The sequence below is a fragment of the Watersipora subatra genome, chromosome 10, assembly GCF_963576615.1.
Source record: "Watersipora subatra chromosome 10, tzWatSuba1.1, whole genome shotgun sequence".
Lineage (NCBI taxonomy): Eukaryota > Metazoa > Bryozoa > Gymnolaemata > Cheilostomatida > Watersiporidae > Watersipora > Watersipora subatra.
The window spans coordinates 52,481,726-52,500,736 of NC_088717.1; the positions used below are offsets into that span (position 1 = coordinate 52,481,726).

Here is a 19,011-nt window from a genome sequence, read left to right on the forward strand (position 1 = left end):
AATCAGACAACAAGTATCGAATTTTCCGCACAAGTTGCGGTTTTTTCAGTTTAGCCAAGGTGCGCCTTTTATTCCGCAGTGACTTGTACTATAAAGCGCTTATGTAAAACTGTTACAACACGCAAAAATCGAAAGTTACTCTAACTAAAATGACAAAACCAAAAAACTCCAAGTGCGGGTCAAAAGCTAAATCGCCGACTCTTCTACCTCAAGTGTTAGCGTAGTTGGAATGTAATGCTACGAATGAAGAATTCACTTGATTTTATTGACTGCGCATTTGGATTGGCAAAGATGATTTTGGTAAATTACTTAACATTTTATTTATGCTATAGTTATCAGATTAGCTCTTAACAAGTTATGTTAACATGTTATGTTAACATGTTGTTAACATGTTATGTTAACATGTTACGTTAACATAACATGTTATGTTAACATAACATGTTATGTTAACATGTTACGTTAACATAACATGTTATGTTAATATATGAGTCAGGTTTTCAGCTGTGCCATGTAGTGTAAGCATACCATTCCGCCTGCCGTTGTCTCTATTCCATTTTTAAAGTGTTCGTCATTTAAATTTTACAGGACATACATGTATCTGTTCTTAGTATTGGACTTTATTAAATAAACTTCCCCAAAAATACAAGTTATGCTCCAGTGCAACTTAAATGTTTTTTTTTAATCTTCATTACTGTGCATTTTATTGCTGGTGTGACTTACACTCTGGAGCCACTTATAGCCCAGAAACTACGGCAGTAGAAACTGACAGTCGCCATACTTACAGCAATAGCTATAAAGGCAAAGTTTTTTCTGTAGGGAAGATTGGAGGAAGCCGTGACGGGGGAAGGAGAAAGATAGTCATTGAGCCAACCTTTTTGTGGCACCAAAAGAAACATGGCTGGATCAGCCACATCATTTATCCTAGGAGCTTCCTGAGATTTGACCATCTGCACCACCTAGTAAAAACAGATATGATACAAGATGTGTGGTGGGGCGTGTTGATGTGAATAATGATGCATGGTGTGATATGATATGTACCATAATGTCATATATGATATGAGCCGTGGCATGATATGATGCATGACATTATATGATACATGGCATAATAAGACAAACGGGATGATACGATGCAAGGAATGGTATGGTGTGACACATGGCATGATGCGATGCATTGCATGATATGATGCATGTCATAATACGATGTATGGTGTGATAATGTCATGATATGAATCATGGTGTGATTAGATGTGTGAGATGATACTGTGCATGGCATGATCAGATTTATAGTATGACACGGTGTATGACATGGTGCATGGCATATGACAAGCTGTGTTGTGATATACAATGCTATGCAGGAAATTAAGCATAAAGTTATAGGATACATAGAAAATATGACGCAGTCTGATATCACGTGAATAGTGGGTGAATAGGGGTGAAAAGGGTGAATAGTTATGGAATGATAAAACTGAGAAACAGCTACGCTGGGACTGGGAACAAAGCTTGGGCTAAAAGCATGAGAAACAGCAATTGGTAACAAGAACTCTAATTTGATTCATCTTCTGGCAAAATTACTGCTAACTATATTTAAAACTATAATTTATATCAAAGATAATATAGAGCAAATGTGATCTCATGCCAAATCAATTTAACAGACTGCTTACTTGATGAGGATCTAAGGCTACATTTGTGCAAGTTGAATAATTAGGTGATTTAGTTGAGTTTGTGAACAAAACTAAATGAACTTACGCAAAATTTTAGTAGAATTTTATCAGAATGTATCAGTATTTTTCTATCATTTACGATTGTTTTGCAAATGATAGAACAATGATTTTGTAAATGGTAGAAAACTACCGATACTTTTGATAAAATCAACTAAAATGGTTTGTATGTTCATATTTAACACCACACGAATAGTACACAATCTTAGAGAGTGGTCTTCTCTTTGAATAAAAACGCACCTCGTTGTTCACTGCACGAATTCTCAAGAAGTTGGCTACTGATCAAGATGTTTTTGTGCTTTTCAACTATCTGATACAAATAATGCTGTAAAAACAGTAGCCTACTATTAGGTAGAAGTTTGTTTTAAACTTAGTAATTATCAACTTTCGGACTGGACTGGTCAATAATTACCTACAACAAAATAATTTAAAAAAATTAAAAGAAGAAAATTGTAAAAAGCGTAAAAACCACTGAAACCCTTAGAAAACCATCTATTTATCAACTCACTTGTAGCTGCTTGTTCGAGGATAGGAAACAAGTAGATGTTATTTCTGTCTCATGGAAAGACCCTGGTGAGGATAGAACTTGAGTAACATCAGGACTTTCGGAACATCTCATCGTGAATTCAGTGTTTGGACTTTTTGCTGAAACAACCAGAAATAGCTGAGATATCTCTTTTTTTAGTAAAACCTGATGGCTATTAGAAATGTCGAACATGATTCAAACAAAAATCACTTTTGCATCAGTACTTGTCAAATACCACCAGAAAAAAATACAAAAAGCAAAATATTTACACTATGACAGCCTATCATATTTTCATCAGCTACCAATATCTATCATTCCTCAAAATTGATGTCATGATTCACAATTAGTACAGCTCATTACAGGCATCACAAAATACCTGTTAATGTCTATTTTGTTTAAGTGTTTCAATGTAAGTTTTGTGTACTATTACTATATTATAGCACTGATAAAACTTAATGTAATTAACTTTTAATTCTAGTTGTATGATCTTCAAATAGGCACACTTCTACAAATACAGTGAACCTTCGATTTGCACGGTTAATCGGGATGGGCGCCGTCCGTGAAAATCAAAAGTCCATAAAATAGAAACTAATTTTGCTTGCTGTATGCTTGTCCTGTTTGATAAAGTCACTTTTTCATTAATAAAAGACTTATTTTTTCCCAGATTCGAACAATTCAAATAAGCATGCTGAAGGGTGTTATACGTGCTTTGCACTTTCACACTTCGGAAAAAGTAACGGAAAAACTTCAAAAGACGATGACTCCTGTCACTATGATGTTCAAGGAGGGACCTCACTGGGCCGGAGTAGGAGAGGGATTTATGTATTTCAATTTTTATTTTTGTTAATATTTAATAAATATTTTTAACCCAGCCAAGTACTGAGGAAGTAGCGAGAGATTTCTGTACTATATGAGATACCAGCAGGTACTACTGTAGGTATCTGCAATGGGATCCTCATCTGCTGGGCAGAATAACTTTTGAAATTTTTTTATTTCGACAAAAACAGTTAAAATTAATGAATTAATAGTACTTAAAACATAATTACTAACATTCTACATCTATCTCAATAGCCATCTGTCTGTCCAGCTATAGCCATTAAAATTTAAAAATGAAGTTTCCGCTTTGTGTTGGATTTGGTTAAGCATATGAATTAAGATTTATTACGTGAATTAAGCTACGCTATTCATTAGACCTTATGAGTCGTTATGTCGGTTAAAATATACATAGCAATAAAGCTTGCTCTCACGGCTCTTATTAGTAAGTTTAGCAATACGGATAGTAGCATACTCAAATTAGTCATTGGCAATGTTCCAGGCTAATGGCGAGTGGCAGGCAGCTACATTACCTGTCACTGTTTATAAGCTGATTTTTAATACCTGTGCAACACCGGTGATTCATCTAGTGAATAATAAAAAAAAAATGTTTGCTTTTTCAGGCGTCGCTATTATCTCCCTTTTGAATTCAATTCTAGTCCTGAAAGGCTTTCTTTTAAACTTCTCACCCCTGCTGACTTGCGTAGGACCCATGATTATTAAAAATTGGTTTTAAAAATGTGAAATAAAGTTTTTGGACTATGCAAAGAGCGTGAGACTCTCCTCGCTGACAGGCTAACCCCAACTGATGCTGCTGAATCGTCGAACACGTGGTTGTTCGAATTCCGAGGTAAATTATTCTCGAATTTCTTCTGTTTCTGAATTGCTTGAGTTCGGAATCATTCGAGTACCGACGTTCCAGTGTATATGATCTCACCTATGCAAGTATTTCTCAACGAGTTGACCTACCAATGATTCTAACGATGTCACCAAAATTATTAATCCTCGGGACAGGGGCCATGATAAAGCGTGAGCCCCAGTCATCCACAGGCCGCAGCTGGGCAACCAGATGATCCCTTGAGCTACCATCACCTAGGTTTCTGACATTACCCGAGAATACTGCAATCTGAAACAGGATAACAGCTCAGTAAGTTCTCTGCAGGTGTGCATAGAAATAACAGTAATAATGATTATTATAATAAACCTAAAGTGCAGACAAGCACGAATAGAGTGTTGGAAAATATAATGAAATGCCTCGTGATCAGGAAAGACCAAATGAGAGATACAAAATGAATGGTACTTACATAAAACATTAGTAGATTTTATCAGAAAGTATCAGATCAGCATTTTTCTATCATTTGCGATTGTTTTTGATGTTTGAGGTGATCTGACTGCCGAGATGTTTCTATATTAAAATTGATAGAGCTTGATCGAAGTTAAAAGGAAAGTGTGATTATGACGTAGGCTATCTCATTGCACTTTGGCAGAGACCAACAGAATGGAGACGAACAATGCTGCAACTTGAACACTATCGTCAATATCAATACTAAAGATAGAAAGGCAGGCGTGTGGGTAGTGCGTCATTTCATAGCGCATTTTCTTTTGAGCGTGCTAACTGTGATAAGTTGTGTCGATTTTAACCTTGAAACATCCTGGCGATCAGATTACCTCAAACAAAAAAAACAATAGAAAATAATAGAAAAATACCATTACTCTTTAATAAAATCTACTGAAATTTTGTGGAAATTCATCTTTTAGAACTAAAAATGTACAGACAGACTACGTAACATTAATTGAAGCTGAAGCGAGTAAAAGAGGTAGTATGCAACGGACTGCTTTGTTATATCATTACATATTCAGAGCAGAGTTCTGTCCATCCAAGTCTCGCGACACTAGACAGAGATAACTACCATGAACAACATGGAAGTCCTGGTATAACTTTCAACAATATTACCAAAGGGTGTCTGAACCATTGAGCTGAGTATTAAGATTGGTTGACTTGACCGGCCATATCTTATAAAAATCGTACGATTTAGAATTCTGAAATCTGGATTTTTTGATAATACCTTAGATTTCGAGGTGAAACCTTTTGTCTAGTCCACATTGGCTTCAGCTATTATTTACTTTCAATTAATAATACTAATAAGCATAAAGAAAAACAATGAAACAAGAACTGGAAAAAACAAGAAAAGAAAGAATTTGGAACAATAGAAAGATTTACAGGAGTAAGAATTTTTAGAAACAAATACTAAAAAGCTAATTAGCAAATAGATATAACTAACAAATTGTGAACATAAAAGTAGGAAAGTTAATCATAAAAACGCCATAAAGTGTTGTGTACACTTTATAAGAAAAAGCTTGCACAAGCATCAGATGATTATTCCATTCATTGATTCTAGATGACAAACCATGCTGTTCACAATGCGACGACAACTCCTGTTATGGCTTTGAGATTGCTAGCGGCATGTTACCACGCCGAACCTTTACTAGTGGATGTGAACATTGATGACAGCGAAACAAATGAATCAAGATAAATAATTAACTAACTGAAGCATTCGCAAGAATCTTTGTGCCTGTCAAGTCTCCTCGACTCTGACCTAAATACGTTTCATACTCATCCAACAAGATGGTGAATGTGTCTCCGTTGGTATATACTAAGCCATGGTAATTTATTTGAACTGGAACCATCTCTACAAGTCAGAATACAATAACCGATAAACAAGCAACACAAAAAATACTTTTATGCAATTCATGAAAGATCCTGAAGGATATGGCTATACTGAATCATGAACACCCTGTCTGATATGTCTATACTGAGTCATGAACACCCTGTCTGATAGGTCTATGTCTATACTGACTCATGAACACCCTGTCTGATAGGTCTATGTCTATACTGACTCATGAATAACCTGTCTGATATGTCTATACTGAGTCATGAACATCATGTCTGATATGTCTATACTGACTCATGAACACCCTGTCTGATATGTCTATACTGACTCATGAACATCCTGTCTGATATGTCTATACTGAGTCATGAAAGATCCTGTCTGATATGTCTATACTGAGTTATGAACATCATGTCTGATATGTCTATACTGAGTCATGAACACTCTGTCTGATATGTCTATACTGAGTCATGAACATCCTGTCTGATATCTCTATACTGAGTTATGAACATCCTGTCTGTTATGTCTATACTGACTCATGAACACCCTGTCTGATATGTCTATACTGAGTCATGAACATCTTGTCTGTTATGTCTATACTGAGTCATGAACACCCTGTCTGTTATGTCTATACTGACTCATGAACACCCTGTCTGTTATGTCTATACTGAGTCATGAACACCCTGTCTGATATGTCTATACTGAGTCATGAACACCCTGTCTGATATGTCTATACTGAGCCATGAACATCATGTCTGATATGTCTATACTGAGTCATGAACATCCTGTCTGATATGTCTATACTGAGTTATGAACATCCTGTCTGATATCTCTATACTGAGTTATGAACATCCTGTCTGATATGTCTATACTGAGTTATGAACATCCTGTCTGTTATGTCTATACTGAGTCATGAACATCTTTTGCCCAAAGCTAATAAATGTGAGTGGCATAGCTGGATCTACTTTGTTTTTAGTCTGATTCCAAATGGCAAGTAGAGTACAAAGTTGCAGCCGTCAAAATTATCCAGTTAGCTACTAACATGCTGGTAATAACAACCAGTTGATAAGGTGATTGAACAGAGGGGATAGTTATTGAATTGTAATCAACTGACATGTTAGCAAACTACTCAAAAGATTTCCTTACAATTTAGATGAGTCACTTATGTCACCCACACATTTAGAGTTATTTAATGCACTCGTCAAAAATAACTCCAAAGTAGGAAACTTAGGAGTACTTTTTACACTGCCAAAATAGACAGGTGAATACATTAATTGTGGTCCCAGCATTTATATCAATGGCACATCAAAAGATTTATATCAATGGCACATCAAAGGATTTATATCAATGGCACATGGAAGGTAGAGCAATGCACCATCCACAATAACTGTAAAACAACAATCACCTGCGTGTGGCAAAGAAATCTGCACAGTGGTGAAAGCTTGAGTAGAAGAAATTGCAAACTGTGTGGCGATATTGGCTGCCCCAAAGGCAGCTACAATATAGGAGAAGGCTAACTGACTTGAAGGAATGGCATAGAATCCATCAGCAGAGAAACGCTCCTTATTGTTGCCATACACCTGCAATAAAAAGGTAATGTATTACTAATGATATACTGTCTGGCCTGTATACTTTTAAATGGTATGTGTAGAGTTATCTTCTCATAAAGCGTAACCTTCACTGAAAGATGAACTTGCACAAATATTTTAGTAGATTTTATTAAAAAGTATCATTACTTTTGTGTGATATTTCCTTTTCAGTATTTTTTGGCTTTTTAACCTTTTTAATCGCTTTTAACCGCAATCATGTTTTGTTGATTGTAAACTTGAAACATTTTGGCAGTCAAATTGCTTCAAAAATCAAAAACAATTGCAAATGATACAAAAATGCTAACACTTTTTGACAAAACTTACTAAATTTTTGTGATAGTACTCTTTTAAATGCCAAGTAGCCAGATAAAAAAGAGGTAATTGAGCCAAAGCTTTTCTTTGATGTAACTTGGTGCAAATATACATGTATATTAATGAGAGAGGTGCAAACACATGTATTGTCGTTGTGACCTATATCAGATTACATAAATGGATACAACTAACAATAATCTATACTCTGATGAGTATAGAAGCATCTATAAAAATGACAATTCAATCTCACTTTGCATAGTGCTCTGTTTGGGCTTATTGGTCAGGCTGTAGAAAGAGAAAATTATTGAGAATATTGGCATTAAATTGTTTAAACGCATTCTTAATTGATAATTCAAACCAAAACAATTTATCGTAAAGGCAAACGATAATATCTGAAGTTCATCAATGACAAAACCAAATACTATAATATCTATACAATCAAATATCAACATACAGGTAATAAGTTACCTAATTCCTTCTGAGACCAGCTCTGTATTTTAAAACACTTATAAGTTGGATCAAATATTGTCATAAGAATCCAAGATAATTCACTTTACTCTTTATTAAAATCTGCAGGTAATTAGCATACTTTGTTAAAAAGCGAATGGACTATTAAAATAGATGATATGTGATTTTCAAACTACTATTCAATAAGAAAAAGTATTTTGTTATTGTTTTTTTACAGACACACTAACAAAAGTGTAGGTTTAATAAATATAAGTTGTGTAACTTACTTTAATTTAAGAAAGTTAAAACTAACTTAGCTATTGAGTTTTTTGTATATTTTACTTTTTTTCCAGCCTCTTTACCCTCACGTACAGAACTGCTTCGAGAAAATGTGAACATCATACATTAAAAAGTAATTTAGGTGGAGAGTAAAAGAGTTATTTGAAAATTAGATCATAAAAGGGAAAATTCACATGTTCACGAAATTAAAAGTAGAAGTTTGATGGCATTGATACACGGAGTAAAAGTTGATCAGACCAAAAACTATCTACCATATACATGTATATACTTTCTACCATATACATGTAAATACTTTCTACCATATGCATGCATATACTTTCTACCATATACATGTAAATACTTTCTACCATATGCATGCATATACTTTCTACCATATACATGTATATACTTTCTATCATATACATGTAAATACTTTCTACCATACGCATGTATATACTTTCTATCATATACATGTATATAATTTCTACCATAAACATGTATATACTTTCTACCATATGCGTGCATATACTTTCTGCCATATACATGTAAATACTTTCTACCATATACATGTATATAATTTCTACCATAAACATGTATATACTTTCTACCATATACATGTATATACTTTCTGCCATATACATGTGTATACTTTCTACCATATACATGTAAATACTTTCTAGCATATACATGTGTATACTTTCTACCATATACATGTAAATACTTTCTACCATATGCATGTAAATACTTTCTACCATATACATGTGTATACTTTCTACCATATACATGTGTATACTTTCTACCATATACATGTAAATACTTTCTACCATATACATGTGTATACTTTCTACCATATACATGTGTATACTTTCTACCATATACATGTATATACTTTCTACCATATGCATGTTTATACCTTCTACCATATGCATGTATATACCTTCTACCATATACATGTACATGTATATAAGCGATCTGCTTCTAACAGACACGTACATCAAATTCAAGAATTTGTTAGCTTATAACAGCACGGAGGTTTTGACAATCATCAGTCAAGAGAAGGCAATTTCTAGCAATAAAAAGCTCTTTTCTACTCACCATGACATCCCTGTCAGACTCTACTAGAACAGTCCTATAGCTAGGCCAATAGTCACCGGCGAGGAGTTTCATCCACCAGCATACTCCGATCATAACATTGCTGTCTACAAACATAGAGAGCGGCTCTAACAGTGAGTTGGGGTAAAAAATAGCTGACACAACTCTAACGTGTAAGGCTCTGAAAGAAGAAAATTTGTGCACAGTCGTACAGCTCTAATATTGAAAAATGGCCGGCTAAAAAACATTAATAGATTGGAAAAACTAACATTTATGTCAAGGTCAACTCAAACGTTCACTCGGACTACTAAGACTTCAAAAATGAACTAACAAATGTATGTAATACTCTAGTAGAAATAATTGTGAAGCGAGTGTTAGGGTTTAGCTGTATGTGTGGTCAACACATTTGCATAAATCGACACATATTTGGGTAAGCACGGCACTTAGTTGTGTTTCGTTAAGCTACCCAGTAGCAAAACCCAAAAAAGGTTGTCTCTATAATGTGAAAGTAACAATTACTATTAGCTAGCCTCAGCTCAGCAAAGCTGTAATAGTCAGTAGGATGGACTAGTGAATTTGATAAAAGGCATCCGAGCTAAGAAATATAGAAATCGAAAAATTAACAGCCTGTAAATGAGCTACAGTAGAAGCTCTATTTATGAGGTGGCTTGGGGTTAGTTTACAAAATGGTTTCCAAAAATGACACCATTTCATAAATGGCAACGTATACTAGCTTATAAATGCCGTAATCCCTTCCCAGCGCCCATGAAATGCGGACAAAATATATGTATAAATTATAAATAATGATTAAAACCAGGAACAAACACACGCTAAAATTAAATTACCGGTGAATAATAAATAAAAAATTACACATGGAAAGAAGCAAGAACAGAAAAAGAACGAATAAAAACTATGAACAGTATGTTTACCATCGTCATTGGCTGACAAGGCTAGACATTCACTGAATTTCGCTAGCGACAGAAACTGAGTGATACACATTGTACATACCAGCGGGAAAACAAATGGGCAAACGGAATGGGAGGAAGGTGCTAGACATCGCTCAATAGCGGAGCAGCTCAGGCATGACGCTTTCGAACTTTGAAATTTCGTTTGATATTTAGAAGCATCTTTCGCTATTCGGAGCAATATTTTTACGAAAAAAAGATTTTATAACTTGGAAGTTTTGCATGTTTTGTAATTAGAGTTTCTACTGTATATGTACACATGTGAATATCAGATCTAAATAAAAATCAGTATTAAACTAAACATCATGTACTAAACCCTTAATAAAACGGTTTAGTACATGATGCTATAAAAATTGAAAAATTAATTCATATTCTGAAGCCGTTTCAATTAGAGTTAAACCAAACTACTAAAACTCTTTAACATCAATATATATATAATATATATATTATTTATATAATCATAACATACCAAAAGATAGAAACCATGAACGCGTACATAACTGGCTATATGAAACAATCTGTTTTAATAGCAGCTTGTTAGCTATACGCATTTGTTTTAAACCTGAAAGCACGTCGACAAGCAAAATATAAATAGTAGGGCTACATTACATCCTTGTTAGCCCAGCGATTTAGTACGACGCACAAGTATTTCTTATTTGAGTTTTGAGTATTTTGCGTTTCGTTCCTTACGAAATAAGTAACAAGATGTTGAGTGATGTAGGTTATATGTGGTTATATGGTTGCCACTCAACACAACTGATAGCATGCTTCCTATCATGAAATTGGGTTGCACTTGGAGCTCAACATTTACTCAAATTCATTTCAGTTCGTAAACATAGAGTGAGGTTTGTCTCAGTTTTAGATTGAACCATATACTAACCACAAGCGAGTGAAGCATTTGATTTGGACTGCCAACCAGCTGTCACTGGTTTACGAGCTAAAAATGGACTTTACTACAGATTGTATTAAATACAACCGATAGAGTTTCATATGTTCAACATTCATAGATTTCTACAGTAAGATAGTCTAACTTTCTAATTCATGAGAAAGACTAAAGTGAAGCCTTCACATGCACCATGTTTCCATGAAGAAGCGGATGATCTAGATTTGGAGTTATGCACACGTTGCATTAGCATGCGATAAGCATTTCAATGGATATTTTGCATGATGCGGATAAACGCAGGCACTTTGTTAAAAAGGATAATGATTTCCATGCTAGAGGTCACAGCAGCACATCCAGAACTTCTCAAATTGAAATAAGAACAACTGATGCAAATTAAATGTTTAAAATGGAATAGCTTGCACGGCATTTTCTTGAGCATCATGCGCAAGTGCCATTTCTATCCTTCGCAAGCTTGAAACATTCCATAGAAATTTGCAAAGTAACAAAACTCGCTTGCTTTGCAGACCTTTTTAGATCAAACCTGCGGTTCAACCGAGTCGTGGAAACTGGCAAAACTTAGAGCCGAATGAGCATTGCTTGGCTTTTTATTTTGAGACAGCCAGAGATTAGAGGTAGCCTCTGATTCTATCAATATGCTTGATTTTGGGGTATTGGCACACTATAGTAGAGTTATCACGCTGTTTAGGTATTAGGGCCACAAACTCTTGCAGTTGAGTCAAGACCGCAAACCTGAGTGGCCAATGAAAATTATCTAAGCTATCTAAAAGATATTTCTACCATTTTAGGCAATCAGCTAGGCATGTTTTTCAAAAGGTTATAGAAGAGGTGATATCAAAACAATGCCGACAGACTCTGTTATCATATACGTATAACCAGTAGCTGCGCGATACGAAGATCAAATGATTAGCTATTGATGAAGATGATATCAGAAGCTAAGAACAAGTTTTCGTCTGATAGCATTGTTGAATTACAAGCCTAGCTTATAATTCTAGCGATATGCAGTTCGTGTAGGTCATCGACTTAGGCTATCAATGTTGACAAAAACTAGAAAATTTTGCAGCCAGGGGCGTGGCATGATCTAAACTTGTACTAGCGTAAGCAGTAACACAAGCTTTTCACACCTCGCTAAGTCGTGACACGCAGTGATTAGTTACAAAAGTAAGCTCATTGTCTGACATCATAGGATACGCTCAGTTGAGACAGTTTTTTCACTATACGCTTGGCGACACTCTCGAAATTCTTACAATTGGGTAAGGTTACGCGTTGCGGTCAAGCTTTTTGAGCAAAGCGGAATAAGAGAAACCGTTAAATTTTATGCATCTTAAAAAATACTACATTTGTAATCGATAAGAATGATGGGGCATTAATGCCAAACAGACATGACAACACACCTGCCTGTTAATGCCACACAGACATGACAACACAACTGCCCGTTAATGCCACACAGACATGACAACACACCTGCCCGTTAATGCCTCACAGACGTAACAACACACCTGCCCGTAAATGCCACACAGACATGACAACACACCTGCCCGGTAATGCCACACAGACATGACAACACACCTGCCCGTTAATGCCACACAGACATGACAACACACCTGCCCATTCGCCTTTTAATGTACATGATAAAACTTGGCTGAACCTGGCTGTTGGCACTTTTGCATTTGACATATGGGTTTGTTGGCATCAGAATTAGATCAGCATGCTCAAGGTTTGGTTGTTGTTAAAAAAATTTTGCTTCATGACAGTTTCATTGGCTAATTGTATTAGTGACGAGCGCACATTTTCCTTTTTTAAAAAGTTACAGGAAATGACATTCCCACTTTCACTAGCCAATATACAGTACAATCGGTCAGCATTATTGCAAATCAGGGTTTGTGAGGAGAACATAAGCTTGTATCCTCTGAAGGAGTAGCTAGCTTAGTATGGCAAGATGCCCTATAATTTGATCATAGTTAATCGCCCCATTTACTGTAGCAATCATAGCCTAAGAACCTATGTAACCAATCTAAAAAACACATTTTTATTATTTTAACAAGCTTGTGGACCAACTGCTACCCAATGAGCACTGCTCAGCTCAGAAACTTACTTGCAGGAACTATTGCGGTAACTGATGGACATCGGTCCCTTGGAGCAGATACTGTTACATTTGCAAGTAGGTCTCCAGTGTTGGACACAAACACTTCAAGGGGGCCATCTATCGGATATTCTACTGTATTCTCCATAAAGGCGAGGTGAAACTTCTTTCCAGCTGAAATGGCATCTAACAAAACAAATATTGCTTTTATTATGTGAACAGTTGAGTGAAGATTTCAGGAGGAGATTCATGATATGCATTAAGGTTGTGCCACGGATTTATCATAGATATTCACTGTTTTATACATGCAGCTGGTTTCATTAAGTAGCAAAGACTAGTGACATTCAGAAACTCACAGATGAAATATTTTAGCAGGCAGCAGCATGCTCACCATAGAGATACGTGTATATTTATCAACTGATCAAAATATTACATTTTAAAAAATATTTTCATATACTGTACTCACCGCACACCAGGATAAAATTGAGCAAATTAACAAAAACACGTTTCATTTTTTAGTTTCCCGCAAAATATTAATGACTAGCGATATAACACTTAAAATGTGAAGCCCGTCGACCCTGGTCCTTCAATGCCGGGTATGCAAATACAAATCTTGTGCATTTCTATGAATATATACTCGATATATCTGATCAGGCATGTACGATTGTAACTGTAAAAGGACTGATGCAATGATTGGATGGGGTATGGGGTTTCAATCCAGTTACAACATGGTTACACTGAGATGTTCAAATGTACAGTAATAAGCTATCTCATCTTTGCGGAATTTTTTAATTGTTTTAGTTTCAGTTGTTTCGGCTCCTTGGTTATGCACTCAACTCGCTTAGCAAGACCACAACCACACGTATGAGGTCACCAAAAACTTAGCGGGCGTGTAAAAATGTAGAAAGCTAGGCATGAAAAGAGAAAGCTGTTGCTTGTGCAACACAATTATTCGCATAAAGACCAGGATGTGGAGCTGATCGAAAAGCATCCCGACCCCAGGAGCTGAATACTAATAATAATGGATTTGATATGAAAGTGCCACTAAGGTTCTTCCTTCAGTAGTTTTGATGAGCCTTTGTTACATTTGCAAATGCGATACACCTGATGAATGCCTTGCTCTTCATAGAAATAACTGGTTATGGTATGACAATTTCTGAGAATAAAAGCTGCACAATTTTAATACAGCTGATTGTTTTCTAAACGGCTGCTAAAGATCTAATACCAACTTCTATTCATACAACTTCAACTCGTTTCACTATGTTACATAATCATAGTTTCAGTAGAGTTTATAGCGTCAAATATAAAACTAGAACATATTACGATTCTCGTGGGTGTTGATGAAATACCAAAGCGGTGATCGCTAATTAGCCTATGACAAGCAGTCTTTTCACGATGTAATGGAATGAAGCCAGCGCAATTGAAAAATATATATTGGTTAAGTCATACATTTCCTGTTACCCAATTATAAGTCAATATGAGGTAACCACTCACTTGGCACTTTCTTCAAGATGAATTATGCAGAAGAAAAACTCGTTTCTTGAAATTTGATCCAGGTTATTTGATGCATGGGTAGAAGAAAATGATAAACTATCAGTGCAATGGCTAAAGATCGGCGAGTGGAGAAAGTCTTTGTGTTGGAGAATGCGACAGAACTGGAAATGCAATAGTGGAAAAATGATGAGTGATCCATGTTACGTCTCACGTACCGATATGATATATCACAATATCAACGACACAACTGGTTTGGGCCTTTTCATTTGAGCCGGTAGAGTTGAATCGTTATTACAAGATGGCATCATTTTAGCAGTATTAGTGTAACCGAATCGATTCTGACAATATCAAGGGAATGTCTGTGCCCACCAAACTTATCCCGACACAGCATTTTTAAAATCCTTTCAACTCTATATAAATTTGTGTTATAGCAACTAATTACAGGTGTAAGTACTATAGTGAACTGGAGCTTGTTATTGTGAATCTGTAATAGGTTTATTCAGCTCCACCATTAACTTCTTGATTAACCAAATAACCTTCAAGACTGAAATAAACACCCACAAAATATAAAATTAAAAACACATAGATAATCCTAATTGTGACGACTTCAAGTTACAATTTGTTTGGTGTGCATGTAGTAAAATTATAAAACAGGTAACAGATAACGTTATTATATTATTACCTCTTCTAATAAAATATCAATTCACTATTATCCACTATTTGTGAAAAATCAAATCTTCATAATCTTTTCTGTTGACCATCTCCTTAGCCAGCAAAAAAACCTGAAGGCTACAGTGTCCGTTCAGCCAATGAAACGTTGCGTTCAATGCATAGGCTGCCTTGCCAATTTTCCAGCACAATCGCGCAGTGGCATTCCACATTGGGCATGGTTACTCCATTTCACATTGGGTACGGTTACTCGTACTGCGGTCATACACCGAAATACAAGCTTTATGAGGCTAAGCTCGTAGGTCAATTTACTGGCGTCTCAAGGTACTATTTCTATATAAAATTGCCAAGTACAAATTAATCCGTTATCATACTATAAAAACAAAACCTAAACAGAATATTACAATGGAAAAAATGTGCTTTTAATTGTTGCGGTGAAGTAACAAATGCCTATTTAGTTGTTATAATCTGCAATAAAATGCAATATCACTACGTACACTACTGTATGGAGTTTTTACCTTCGAGACAGACGTTGTGGATAATGGCTGTTTGAGACAACCATTGAAAGTTTGCCGTCGTATGTCAGTGTTCATCTGTCTCTGTCCAGCTATAACTGATTAAAATCTAGGAATGAACAATGAGCTTTGCAGTGGATTAGAACTCATGAAGATCGCAGCCGTAAGTTTGTAGACACGCGCATCTAACCCCAAGGCTAAGTTATTCTTACTACTTCCATTGCTCTTACCAAATACTTAACAGTGCGCCCACGGATTACGATGCACCTGTTGTAAGGTTTTTTCACCTTACTCTATGAAACATGCTTTTTCGCTCTCACCATGCTAGGACGAACTTGTTTTCCGCCATATGATACCAACAAAAGTTTCTCTCGAAATTAAAATTTGGCAGTCGGTATACTGATTACAGCGAAAATGTCAACATGCTGCTCGCCGAAATCCTTCCCACAATGCCTGAAAGAGATATACATGTGCGATGCTAGCTAGTTCAGTTTTATCCGTTATGAGTACAAACGAATTCAAAAACAAATAGGCGATAAAACTTTAGCCCTTGACAAAGTTAAAGTTTAGTAAAATACATACTGTGGAGGATTTTACCGTGCCACTTTCACGGTTATCCACAAGCCGAGTAAATCATGAAAACCGACTTACTTATTATCTGAGCATACAGCGTATATTTAGGTGATAAATACATTTGCATTAGAATAACAATGGTCCAGAATGCATACATAAATAATAAACAGTATTGTAATACAGTTTCTGTCGCATGCGGGGAGCTGCGCTGCTCTGCCTGCCTTTCCTACGTGTTCTTCCATTTATGTTCTTCTCTCTCGTTGGCTCCGCCTACTTGCAGTTTCTATTCCGGCCGTAATGTTTGCTGCTACGTGACCTGTGTCACCCCTGTCCTTTATCGCCGGCCAAGCTTCTGGGCGAAAGAGGGAGGCCCGGCAATCGATCATCACGCTGGCACTGCTGTGTTCGCGATGCTCTTCCCTCACAATACTAAAGCTTAGCTTCAAGTTGTGTTTAGTAAGCTAAATTCATTTAAGGGAAATTCAATGTATGTTATACGTCTGTCCCGAAGGTATGAACTCCCACAATATGTACTGCACGTAGTACATTGTTATGTTACATTTTTTTGCAGAAGATAACCACTAAATACACTTAAGTTTCTGTAACTATAGTTACTAAAGTTAACATTATTTCGTTACTAATTTTTAATATGAACATTATGTATATAAAATTTTGCTAATTTTTATTAGGGGGTGTGAGCATTAGATAATTCCTTTGGGTTTTTGTACCACTCCATACAATATTTTCGTTAAAAAACTGAAACGAATTAAAATTGTATAATTGTATACCAAATAATTTTTAGTTGTGATCGTCGCAAAACAGACTTTATTTAGCCATTACTTAAAAATTATTTCACATTTATATTTGAACACCTTTACAGTTGTTTTATTTTGCCTCTTAATCTATTACAACAAAACCCTTCTTTGGGGATATGCAATTTATAAATTACAATTGTTTGAAAAAGTTTGAAAACCTTTAAAGTTGTTTTATTTTCTCTCTTCATCACTTCAACACTTCATCATGATATGAAATTTGAAAGTTAGAGTGGTAAATGTTATGTTAAATAGAAATACATTTTCTATGCAAAGACTTTTTTATTACCCGAGCAACGCCGGGCATTCAGCTAGCTGACATTGACTGACTCAGCAGTGAAGATGATATCAGGTCAGACTGTGAAAAGAAATTCAAAAACCATAAACTAAAAAAAAACTTAAATATGCCAAAGTGAAAGCAACAGTCAGATCGCAAGCGGAAACCAAGAAGCTAACAATGATTAAGAAATTACTTGTATGTTTTTATTTCGGTTTCCACAAATAGGATCTATTATAAGCATTCTTTGTTTATGTCACTTGTTTTGGAATATACATTCGTAACAGCTGAAAAATTAATATTATGTAACTTATAAATGAGAATTTTTGTAGTTCAAGCTAAAATAGAGGTTCTAGCCCTGCTTAGAAGCGGAAAATATCTAATAATTTTATTTAATTTTTAATTAAATAAATATAAAATATATATAAATAAATTTATTATTTATATGAAATATAAATAAATTTTAATTTAATTTGTTTTAATTCATCTAAAAATATGCATATCACGAGTAGTTTTCAATATAAAACTGCTAAAATAAGTGTCACAGTTTGTGGAGACTGCTACCGACTGACCCTGGCATTTTGCACATGTGCTTAGATGCTCGTCATTAAAATAGCGTTTAATAAAATTGTTTAGTTCAATAAAAGGCTGCTACCCTTGACTGTATAAAGAGAAAAGCTTCAACTCTAAGGGTTTAACTAGTTGCGTTTATGTAGCGCACCATTTGATGACCCTAAGGCCGTTATCTAAACTAGGTGTGCGATGTATAGAGGCTCATAACTAATCTTCAATTGTACATATAAAGCCAGTTTTTGCTGCAATCTGTTGCAAACAAAGCTTTCACACAAAATTGTTAAATATATTTATAAAATCCAAACATGTATGGAAATTTAGAATATTGCAAAAAAATTCATTGCTCCAACAAATTGCAACTCATATTGTAAGACACATGTTAACTGCAAGCAAAATGTATCAGCTTGTAGAAAATTTCTCAGCTTTCCAAAACACATTTATTTAGGTAAGTTATAGTAAATGTTTTGCTGCAATGTCCGAGGTCAAAATTTTGCTATTGGTACTCACGGCAATTTAAAGTCGTGTGAGCCTGTTAGTAAAAGGGTTAATACTGTAATGCAATAGGGTTAATGCAATAAACAAAATTTGCTACACAAGTTGTAAAAACTGCCACCATACTAGTAAATGTTGCCAATCAAACCAACAATTGCTAGCAGATCAATAGTAAATACAGTCATACGGTTAATGCATGCTGCCAACACTGA

General features: G+C 35.3%; 1 protein-coding gene across 1 annotated transcript in view; it reads right to left on the reverse strand.

Annotated features, from left to right (window-relative positions):
* Positions 1-19,011, reverse strand: part of LOC137407199 (uncharacterized) — a 46,762-nt gene that overhangs the window by 27,360 nt on the left and 391 nt on the right. Inside the window, exons 2-8 of the mRNA XM_068093802.1 lie at positions 13,407-13,580; positions 9,449-9,552; positions 7,132-7,306; positions 5,605-5,747; positions 4,027-4,183; positions 2,227-2,363; positions 783-956 (exon numbers count right to left, since the gene is read on the reverse strand). Of these exons, the coding sequence (XP_067949903.1) occupies positions 783-956; positions 2,227-2,363; positions 4,027-4,183; positions 5,605-5,747; positions 7,132-7,306; positions 9,449-9,552; positions 13,407-13,580 (1,064 nt within the window). The remainder of the gene's footprint in view (positions 1-782; positions 957-2,226; positions 2,364-4,026; positions 4,184-5,604; positions 5,748-7,131; positions 7,307-9,448; positions 9,553-13,406; positions 13,581-19,011) is intronic.